We start from the raw sequence: 11,475 nt of genomic DNA, 5'->3' as shown, positions 1-11,475 counted from the left end.
AGAGAGCTTGGGCAGAATTACAGCTGGGAATGAACAGTCCACCAGCTGTGGCTTGAAGCACAAATATGTAAATTGCTCAATGAATGCCTTACAGGCATTACACATGTAAAAAGGACACACTATATAGCGTTAAATCATACACATACTGCCTTCAAATTCAGTAGTGAAGTGCTGGTAGAAAACAAAATGAAACCTTTCCCAAAATCTGTAAGACTTGCAGCTTTTTAGAGCATAAATATTTGCAAATGTCTCAGCAGCTACAGTATAAATACATTAACAAGATAAAAGGGATGTGTACACAAATGCAAGACTCCCTGATGAGTTTGTAATCCTATAAGAAGAAAACAAGGATGTCAGTCACCCGGCGCTATGCTGAAATGTCCCTGCTTACGCTGTCCACCAGCGGAGAGCAGGGCTCAGCGGCTGTGCGTGTGTTGTGCTACAAAAATAAAACAACCTGAACAAAATACACCTCACAACAGAGCTGCACAAACTACTTTTTGTTTGTAAAATGATCCGTAAATCTCAGTACAGCTTCATATGTGACAAACACCACCATGTTCACAGGAAAGGCCCGAATGCAGTTTAGCCCCAGACCCTTGAAAAGCACTTTCACGCCCTCCTCTCTCACGCTTTGTCTCGCGCAGTGGACGAGGCCCCTGTACTTGTGCTGCCCCGATTCATCCACTTGCATCCGTGATTTCAGGACGTCCATGGGGGTAGCTAATCCCCAGGCCAGGACTCCAGCGAAGCCACCAGAAAGCAGCACAACCAGGAAACCTGCGGGCGAGAGGGAGGAGCAGTGAATTCCGGCCTTGCACCGGTGTGACTAGAAGCAGCTCGGATTAGTTTTCCCCAGACACTTAAACTCTTTCCAAATCTCATGCTACAAGCAATTTTAGGAGCAGGGGAGTGGGCACAGAAGGAGCTGTGAGGCCACGCACACTGTATGAAAGACTTGGCCTTCCCAGGCCCTGGGCCTGCATCTCCCCTCGTGCTTTGCTGCCATCCCAGCGGGACACATGGCGGCTCCCCGCAGCCGGTGCTCTGAGCCATGGCCACAGCCGGCCCTGCTCCTGCAGGACGATGTGTGAGGGGGCTGGCGGTCTCTCAGGGAGCCAGACAAGTGCAGGACAAAGGAGCTACAGCTCAAAAAGCAAGCTTCTGGGATAGATGAGGAAGAGGAAGAGAGCATTCTCTCCTCAAGCTGCTGGCATATACAAGCTTTGTTTTTTAACCTTATGTTTTCCAGCAGCTAATTTTTGTCCAGCTCTTGCATCTGTGTGATCTCACACCGACCACGTGGCCCCTCGGTTTCACAGCATTCATTGCAGGTGCTGGTGCAGGGGCAGCTCCACTTCACCACCACACGCACAGGTGTAAAGCAGCTGAGAGCAGTCACGCCTGCTTCAGCTGGCTCTGCTTATTTCTTTGTCTCTCAGGAAGATGTTCATTGGGGAATGGTACCTATGTGGTCTTGTCTGAAACTGGCTGGTTGCTTTTTGGAGCCAAATCACAGCTGGGAGACCTCAGACCTGGCCCATCATGAGCCCTTCCTGCAGCACACCCGCAGCCCAGCAGCCTGAGAGCACAATTTCCCTCCTAGTCCGGTACAAAATAAATCACTTTTGCAGGTGATGCCAGATGCTTGCCCATACCTACCTGGTTTATTTTTCCCAGCTGGCGTGAGCCAGTCACAGAGGGTAGAATAGGTAAGGAAATATATTGCAGAAGAAGAGCAATCCCTGCAGAGCAATGCAGAGCAGCCCTTGTAGAGACCCCCAAAGCCTTCCTCCTTGGCGATCACCTTCAGACAGTGCAGAGACCCTCGGTACTTTGGCTTGGAATTGAGCTGGGCAGACATGGCAGAAGGATGGGGGTTCCTCTGGGTCTGCATCCGAACTTTAGCCACTTCACTGGGTGCCATCAACACTACCTGTAATATTAGAGGATGTAACTTAAACCTTCACTTTTAAACTGTGATCCACGTCCTGCCTGAGCCCTCAGGTTATGTCTCCCACCTTTTCAGGCAATATTGTTTATTATCTAACACCAGGATTGCCTCCACCTGCCTGTGACTGCGTGTGTTTCCTCCCAGGGCAATGGGGATCCTGGTGCCTGCAGATGCCCACAAACATCCATCTGCCTATGGGAAACTGCTCCGGAGCTGCCCCACACCATGGCACTGCCCACTGTGGGGACACATTAATTCCTCTGGGTGACAGCTCCTGCTGACCCAGCCCCACAGTGCTGCAGGTAAGAGGTTGCCTATCTGTCCTTTTTTTACAACATTTGCAAGAACCTGATACCCCCAAGTAGCCCTCAGTGAACAGCCAGGTCTTTCTTCCCCTGCCAAAACACCAGCCCATGCTTTGCACACCGACTTACGTCTTTCTTACATAAACCTGCAATTAGAGCCACCGGGTACGTTTGCTGCCCGGGTTGCTTTTCTTCCTTGCTGTTTTGTTTTGCCTTTGCCAAGGTCACAGAGCAGGACCCCATGAGAAAACAAGCCAGCATCCCGCTGAGCCCCCAGCAGAAAACATCACCGCTTTTCCAGCCCCGTGTGTCTGCAAACAAGACCCCTTGTTGTGCTGTCCTGCTTGGCTGCTCGCCTACCCGCACGGCACCAGCAGCACCTCCAGCCAGGGAAACATCCAGCTTGGAAGGCTTGACGTCGGCAGAGCCATATCGCAGCTTGCAGATGTTACAGAGGAAGTTTCTGTAGGTGCCAAATGAAACGGACGAAATCAGTGACACTGAGAAAACTGATGCAGACACCCCTTTGTAAAATCCCAGAACCTGGTTGGAAACAGAAGGAAAGAGGACTTTTAAGAGAGAATGGCAAGGGAATGTATCTGCTTGAAAACATTGCACATTCACTAATGAGCCAAAGCTTATTTACATCTTACAGATCAGTGGAAAAGCTAAAATTCATCCTAACCCTTCTCCCAGCCCAGTGCCTGTATAACTGCTGCCTGTCCTCTTCAAGCTGAGGCAGCTCTGCTCCTCTGAAACAAGAAGCCATCCATAACATGTATCAGCAGCTGGTGAGAGGTACTTACTTTTTCTGTCCTGTATGTTTCTTGAATGCAGTGCCAAATGCCTTTGTAATGCCTCTCTGTTTGAATTCTCACCTACAAATACAAGGGCAACTTAGAAATACGGAAATCAGGTTTAAAAGCCATCAACAAATGTCACAGCAAAGTAGTTAATCAGCCATAAAATAGCACACACACCCTTAAAAAAAATCTTAAAGAGAAAAACAACACAAATAAAATTAAATATGTTGCTGTGACAAAGCTGAAAGCACTCAGTCATGGGACTTGTTTTCTGAAAGGAGAAAAAAGCCAGATGCGCTATTTGTGTTCAGTCTGTGGTCAAGAAATAGTTTCAACAGGTACCTTCACTGTGTCCAGCGGATACCCCACTGCTGTGCTGAGGCCACCTGAAACAGAGAGGTTTTTGGAGACGGTTACCAGCACACACCACAACAGGCCCTTTTCCCCAGGAGGTCATTAAGGGGACAGCAGGGAAATGCAGCTGCAGAGCCCAGCAGTCCCTGGCAGCAGGTTGCTGTCCAGCTCCAGCTCCAATGCCTGCGCCAACAGTGACGGCGCAAAATGCGCGGGTTTCTCTGAGAGATCAAAGCATGCTCAGAGGGCGAATCTGAGTGCTACAGGAAATCTGACAGGAGCAGTAATACCAGGGTGTGAGGCGGGTTGGGAAGAACACAGAAAGCCTCGCTAGCTGCATGCATGCCACCAGCTGCGGGGGCTCTGTGCGGCCCTATGGAAAGGGAACCCAGTGGGAAGGCTGAGGGGATGATCCACAATACTGGGCTGTTTCTGGTCCCCCTCTCAGCTTCAGCACTAAATCCTCTCTGGGCCATGAGCAAACACCCTTGCAAGAGGAGTGAAGCACGAGGGGGCTCTGGAACAATTGTGGCTCTCTAGGCTTGACTTGGAAATATTAAGGAATGAAAGCAATAGTTACAAGGACACTTATTAGAGAGGGGTGGTCCCTGGGCACTACAGGCTCTCAGCTACCTGTCTTCTGCCTTGAAGAGAGCAGCAGTGCTCCTACTGCCTCCTGCATGCCAGGGACCGGACGCCTCCTGGCTGCACTCCACAGGGCACAGCTGGAGCCCTGGCTGAGGACGTCACTGGGTTTTACAGTTTTTCATCAGCACTGATTCACTGGGTTAAGCCTCTGAAGGGCATCTCCCATGCGCACCAAACACTTTGTACACTGCAAAAGCAAAGCAAGGAGCAAAAGCAAAGTTTTGAGGGAAGAGAGAGCCTTACATGGGAGCCCAGGGTGGTGTGGGACAGGGCAGGATGAAGGCACAGTGAAGGTATACACAAAGCTGCCGTGCCCAGCAGCACACCCTGCATGCAGCTGACTGGGAGAGCAGCAGCATTTCCAGCGTGCTAGGGGGATTTGTCAGCCCTGCATTGACACCCAGCCTCAGCTCAAGACCTTAAAATAGCCACCGGTGCTGGAAGCACGTTAATCCTATCAGACGTCTCTGCCTTGGTGGCAGATGAGGAAAGTGAAGGAGCTGCAGCATGGACATGGCAACAAGTAGCTCAACCTCCATCAACCTCCTCACTGCCACAGGACAGGGCACGGGGCCTGAGCAGCTAAATTCCTCCCGGTCTATGAATGCCAAGTGAGCTGAGAGGGGATCGTGCTGGGTGACAGCAGTGCTGTACCCCCGTGAGTCATTTACACGGAGATCAAGCTCGTGAGTGAGCCTGTCAGGGCAGTCACAGACAGTGCACAGCTGGAAACAGCCTCCTGGTGACTTCTTCTTAAAAAAAAATAAAAGTTATTTAAAAATACAGTAGTTGCTGTGGGTGTTTCACTGAGTACATTCATCTGTGATCGCACATGGTGGTTTGGGAGCTCTGGAAATGCTGCCGTGTTTTGGGGAAAAGCAGCAGCTGCTGGTGGGAGTCACTGGGAAGCAATCCTGAAGTGCACAACTCAGAAAAAAAAAAAAAAAAAAAAAAAAAAAACCAACGAACAGCGCCCTGCTTGCAGGAAAATGAGGGTTGTTCTGCAAGAGACTTTGTCTGCTTTGTCTGCCCCCAGATAAATAACAGCAAAGGTTAAAAAAAAAAAAGGCCAAGAAATGACTTTCTGTATTTCTGGACCAAAATGAGGGAAGGTTGGAAGAGGGGGGAGCACGTGTAACCCAGCTGGAAGGACTGGAGCAGCCACAGCAGTGACAACGCACCGAGTCACCCGGGGCCACCTGCCCCATGCCAGCTTCCTGGCTGGCACCAGGCAGCAAGCACAGGTTTGTTTGCCCCAAACCAACCTGCTTCGCTCTGCTGCTCAACCCAACGCACACCTTGGTTCAAGGACTGACCAAGAGGGGGGAGAACATAAAGGTGAATTTCTCACTGCCTCCACCAAAGTGGAGGCATGAGCCCCAACACCTCTGAGCAACCAGGGCCTCCTGTGAACTGTGCTCCCTACAAGCCAAGGCAGTTAAGTTTTAAGAGCCAAGGAGCCCAGCCAAGTCTGTCAAAGGCTGAGGAGGAAGGGCTCCGTACGATGTCACCCGATATTAATAACCTGGGACAAAGATAACATGACCCATACATGCACTGTCTGCGAGGCAGAACCTGTCAGAACCTAGCGTGCATACAGGGAGAGGGGTCCTATGGGGCACCCAGGGAGTAACACCCCCCGGCTGTGAGGGAAAGAGATGGCAAAGCCAGGTGAGGGATCCCCAGCGGGCTGCAGGGAGCTGCTTGTCACACCTACTGCATTGGGACATTCTCAGGTACTGAGCAGGGGCTGCAGATTCCCCAACGCACACATCCCAAAAACAGGTATCTCACCTTCTCTTCACAATCAGGCCACTTTGGACAAGAAACTAAAACAAGGAGGGGTCCTGGTCACTGTAATAGCAGGCAGCAGAGAGCAAGTAGCCCCACACAGAGCCCACCGGCCTGCAACAGCTCCCAGCGGGGGCACAGTCCTGGCTCCAAGACCCTGGAAGCAGCAGGGATCATGGCTTTGTGCTTTGGATGGGTAGACAGCAATTTCCAAAGGCCTTTATGTTGTGAAGTGTTGAGAGCATAAGAACTGTCCCATACCCTCAAGAAGCTGGGCTCCTTCCAGTAACGTGACCCTGGCTGTGGCCAGCAGGGCTGCTTTAGCTGTAGGGACAAGGAGACAGCGCGTTCCCTCCATAGGTGGGCTATTTTATCTGCCCTTGGGCTGCGTGTGCCCGCTGTGTAACCTCGCAGCAGGGTACAGGGAAGCCAGGGTGTGCAGCAGCTCTGCCACCCTGTTGGGGCGGTGCTGGGTGACTCAGCTACCCCATCCCAAATCCCTGCTGCTGGGACAAGTGTCAGGTCACCCCCAGGTCAGTGGTAGCCCCAGGCATCGGTACATATCCTCTGCCAGGTGTGGGCTGCTGCAGGAGCAGGGCTAGAAAACACACATGGGGAAATTCAGGCTGGAAAGGACATCAGGAGATTTCTGGTTCAACCTCTTTCTCAAAGCATAGCTGGCTTTATTGGGTGGGAAGGATATCCTTGCAGATAACCTGCTTTTCAGGGCATCCCACCCATTTATTGGTTATTGAAAGTCTCCATAGCCACTAAGCTTGCTTCTCACATGATGTTGTCTCCTGGAGGCACAGCAGCAGCTCACTGCTTTCCAGGCTGAAGATGCTGACCCTGTCCCATGGACACAGAAGCAATAGCTCGGAGCAGATGCACAACAATTGTGCAGGTGCCTGAGCCAGGCTGGGTGGTTACGTGGGTGTCAGAAGGGCAGCATCTCTGCTGCTTTTCTGAGGTGCTCAAGCCATGCTTTGTCCAAAACACTCTGAAAACAGATCAGGGTCACAATTCTGAGGCCAACAAAGCCAAGTGCAAGGTGATGCACCTAGGCCAGGGCAATCCCAAGCACAAATACAGGCTGGAGAATGGATTGAGAGCAGCACTGAGGAGAGGGACCTAGGGTTGGTGGTTGTTGAGAAGCTTGACATGAGCCAGCAATGTGTGCCTGCAGCCCAGAAAGCCAACCATATCCTGGGCTGCATCAAAAGCAGCGTGGCCAGCCAGGGTGAGGGAGGTGAGGGGGCTCTGCTCTTGTGAAACTCCACCTGGATTGCTGCAGTCAGCTCCGGGTTCCCCAGCACAAGAAGGACATGGATGTATTACAGCGAGTCCAGTGGAGGGCCACAAAGATGATCATGGAGCTGGAGCACCTCTCCTGTGAAGACAGGTTGAGGGAGTTGGGGTTGTTCAGCCTGAAGAAGAGAAGGCTCTGAGGAGACCTTACAGCAGCCTGCCAGTACCTAAAGGGGGCTACAGAAAAGCTCGGGAGGGACTCCTTGTCAGGGCGAGGAGTGATAGGACAATGCAGAATGGTTTTAACCTAAAAGAGGGTAGGTCTAGATTGAATACTAGGAAGAAATTTTTCATTCAGAGAGTGGAGAGGCACAGGCACAGGCTGCCCAGAGAAGCTGTGGATGCCCCACCCCTGGAGGTACTCAAGACCAGGCTGGATGGGGCTTTGGGCAACCTGGTCTGGTGGGAGGTGTCCCTGCCCATGGCAGGGGGCTGGAAAAAGAAGGTCTGTAAGGTCCCTTCCAACCCAAACCATTCTGTGATTCTGTGATTCTGCTGTGATCTGTGTTGCCTCTTGAGTAGTTTGATGCATTTCAGTTGGGTTTGCAGCCTCCTTGGGAACACTAAACTGCTTCAGCTCTAACACAAATAGTGAAGTAAACTCAGCACAAACAACATCCCAGTTCCCACAGAAAAGTTGTCCCAGCCCTGAAAGCTGTCCCATGTTGGGGTAGGCCCCGAAGCTTGGTTACCTTGCAGAAGCCTTTGTGTAAACTCCCAGCAGGGAACAGCACAGCAGAAAACAGTCCTGTCTGCCATGGAGAAGTTGCATTATACATCTTAGAAAAAAGCTGAGCTGGACACAGATGACAGGATGGAAAACCCTGCTCTCAGACAGCCTGGGGTCAGTGAAATGTGTTAAGACAAGCAGGCCCTTTCCTGGTCCCAGGTAGAGCCGCAGCCAGCACCCTGTCCAGCTGAGCCCATTCCCAGGGCGCCCAGGGGAGATGCTCGGTGTGCAGCTGGGTAGCACACAGCTGGTGCTGGGCAGAGGGCACTACAATTAAGTTTATCCTTAAGTGGCTCAGCTACAGCTGTGCCAACAAAAGCAAAGGTCTCCAACCATCAAACACAGCCCAGCCCAGCCATTCACATCACCCATCAGGGGAGGTTTGGTGAATCCCTCTGATTTCCTCAGCAAGGAAAGACAAGAGGAACGAGCTGTCATGGAAGGGGTTGGCTGTATCCCCCTCTCCCAGGAGGGGCCCTTCCCAAACAGGGTCCCCTGGCACCCCAGGAAGGCCAAAGCCTGAAGCAGCCAGCACCTCTGGGGCTGGATGCTGCTGAGACACCGAGCCTCACCCTGCTTGCACCAAGAAGCAAAAAGGGGCAGCAGGGCAAAAGTCATCCCAGTTGAGCAGCTCTGACGTGCAGGCTTGGGCTGGGCCTCCCAGCCATGTGGCCGGGTTACCTGGCCCCTGGCAGCGGTGACCCCAAGCCTCTTGTCCTGGTACGCGATGCCAGGCTAGATCTGGCAGGCAGATTTCAGAAGAGATACGAGCCCGGTGCCTATATGTTGTGGTTTAAAATAAAGCTGGGTTTGAGTAGCATGTGCTCTAAAAATGTCTGAAATGAAATAGCACATTTCTCCTTTTCCTTTTTTGAAGTGCAGCTAACCTATTTTCTCCCATACTGAAGCCTGCTATGTAACACGCCTGCACAGAAATAACCACAGCAGCTGCCAGCGCATCTCAGCCCAAGACCACGCACATGCCGTTCACTCAGACCTTCCTGGCTGCGACAAAGCCGAGCCTCCACCCCTCCCACCTCACCAGCCGTGTCCTCAGCCCCCCCTTGTCCTCAGCATCCACAGCCAGCCCCTGCCAGGACCCCCTCGGCCACGCTGGGATTTACTGCCTGGGCTGTACCCGCTGCTTTGTGTCCACACGCAGCGTGTCCCACTTTGTCTCTCGTTCCCTCCTGCTGGAATCAGGGAGCAGATTGCAGGGCAATGACCTCAGACAAGGCAATTTCAGCGCGCTCTCTGCCCTGATGACATTGCCCACTTGTTAAAGCAGGAGAGGGTTTCGCCAAGCAGCCCCCGCGGAAAGACTCCTGGCTCTGCCGCTGCGACCTGCCCGGTGGCTTAGCAGCAAGGAAACACAGCTACCCGCTTTCATCAACAAGCACCTCTTTATTTATTTACCTCCGATGGCCCCGGCAATGAAATCCATCCGGACCGAGTCTGCTGCCTTAATTACCCTGAACAAGCGTTAGGGAGGTGGAAGAAGGGAGGATGCCGGCTCAGCCTTCCCCGAATCCTGCAGGTCCTTCAGAGACGGTGTGCTCTGCGATATGAATCACCTCCCTGCTGCCTTCTCTTGCCGCGGGGGATTGTGAGCCCTGTGGATACTTGATGAATTTGTACACTGGAGGCAGGGACAGGAAGGCTGGAGCTGTTCCAGGAACACAGTGAATAAGTAATCCCCCGAACCCTGCAATGCTGCGCCAGAGCCTTTCTGCCTGGAAAATCACAAGGGGTGGTGCCTTGCAGGGTAAGGCTGGCTGTGAAAGGGCCATTTCCCATTGCACTCATTAACCCCAGCAGCCAGCCTGGTTCGGGTTTGACGGAGGACACTCTCGCCCTGCATCATGAAGAGGCAGCACCGTGGCTGTGTAGGAGATGCGCCCCCATCCCTCCCTCCTGACGGAGCAGACCTCCTTCCCATCAGGGAATCCATCCCCAAGGAATTTTCCTTGGATGTCCTCCCCACACAACTGGCCCTAAAGCCCTACCCACAACCCCATAAACGATTACCTACTCACTGTGAATGCACATATCCAGCAATACTTCCTAGCACACATGAAGCTCATGCCAATGCCATATTGCCTTTTTTCTCTTTTTTTTTTTTTTTTTTTTTTTTTTTTTCTTTTTTTTGTGCAAGAGCCCTGCACTGGAGGGCTGCCATGTGTGTGCAGAAGAGGTTAAGTTTTGCCCCCAATGAACCTGAAAGTCCTGATGCAGTGAAAGGGCTTTCCAAGCCGTGACCTGAATTGTACTTCTCCTGATGAGGTTTCCCCGGGTCAGAGCCAAGGCATTTTGGCAGCAAAGTGAAAAGAAAATTTCACGGCTGCTGCCCCCCTGGGTCGGCTTCACAGAGGAGCTGAGGACTTTCATCCCCAGTGCTAAGTCTCCTGCACATTTCACAAGACCCTGTTTCTCTCTGAAGTGTATGCTCTGGAAGTGTTAGTGACATATAGCACAGATTACCGTGAGAGCTTGGATTTTCTGGGAACCAAAAATTAAAGGATTTTAACAGTTTGTCTTCTGTGATTTCTTATGCATCTTTCCCTGCACACACGCTACGCTTGATAGAACATATTTTATTCTCCAGTGCAATGTCATGTGAGGACAGCAGAAACTTAAAAACAGAAGTAAAATATTACCTAGAGAGAGGGCAATGTAGCTGCTGAAACACACCAGGTTATTCAGTAGCCCTCCCTTGTTACTTCTGGTGACTGTGCTGGAGCTGTTCATGGTGCATCAGCAGCCTGTACATGCCAAGTGTGGGGAAAGGTGCTCCTCATACTAGAGTATTACATCCCTGTGGCCCCCCTCCAGCAGCGGGACAGGGTGTGGGACCTGGCGTCTCGGTGACACATGGGGACAAGGACACGGTCCCTGCGGGTGGGCAGCCAGGGAGCCTGCAGCCTGCGGTACCTGCAGGGAGCAGCGTCCTCAGGACCACTGGTTAGACAAGGGTGCTCGGTGTCGCTTTTCTGGAAGCTGCTTCCAGGCAAAGTGAAGAAACTCATGACGTTCCCACTGTGAAAAGTGCCACCATGTGTTCCTCCCATCACATGTCTGGGGGCTTTGTGGGGGCGGGGATTTTTCTAGATACTGCAGTGACTGACGCAACCCCAGCGAGAAAATAGAGACTGGCTGCCTGAAGTATTAGGGCTAATAAATATTTCCCATGAAACAGTGCAACAGCCAAGCAAAATTTACACCTTCTTCAGCTCTGAAACCTTCTGAGACTGAAAAACAAACAAACAAAACCTTTCCCTTCCAACAGGAAAGTAACCACTTGTTTTGTTTCCCTTCACTGACACCAATGGTTCAATCAAAATGTCTGTTATGCATGGCACGAAGCAGACTCTAGATTCAAGCCCTTGGATAACCTTCAGTCATTTTGGCGAAGTTCACCAGAAGAAAACATTTCCCACATGCCTGGAACTGCTCTACAAACTGTGTCTCAGAAGAAGGCTGTCTGAAAGAGGGACATTTTGGTGCTCGAAACGTTTCCCCTCACCCTACAAGGTTGCTGCTGAGGGCAGCCAGCTCTGGGAGGACACGAGCACAGAGCTCCGT

General features: G+C 51.9%; 1 protein-coding gene across 1 annotated transcript; it reads right to left on the bottom strand.

Annotated features, from left to right (window-relative positions):
* Positions 1–493: 493 nt before the first annotated feature.
* Positions 494–9,345, bottom strand: SLC25A47 (solute carrier family 25 member 47; the record flags this gene model as incomplete). The annotated part of the gene is made up of 6 exons (XM_084288044.1): positions 9,310–9,345; positions 3,405–3,448; positions 3,066–3,137; positions 2,620–2,802; positions 1,663–1,936; positions 494–780 (listed from the first exon to the last, which is right to left on the bottom strand). Exons 1-6 carry the CDS (start codon positions 9,335–9,337, stop codon positions 494–496), a joined length of 888 nt encoding a protein of 295 aa, XP_084144170.1. The 5' UTR covers positions 9,338–9,345.
* Positions 9,346–11,475: the final 2,130 nt, after the last annotated feature.

Source organism: Netta rufina, assembly GCF_964035555.1.
Source record: "Netta rufina genome assembly, chromosome: 5".
In the NCBI taxonomy this organism is placed as follows: Eukaryota; Metazoa; Chordata; class Aves; order Anseriformes; family Anatidae; genus Netta; species Netta rufina.
Note: the sequence above shows the minus strand (reverse complement) of the source record. Positions and strands in the feature narration are given on the sequence as shown.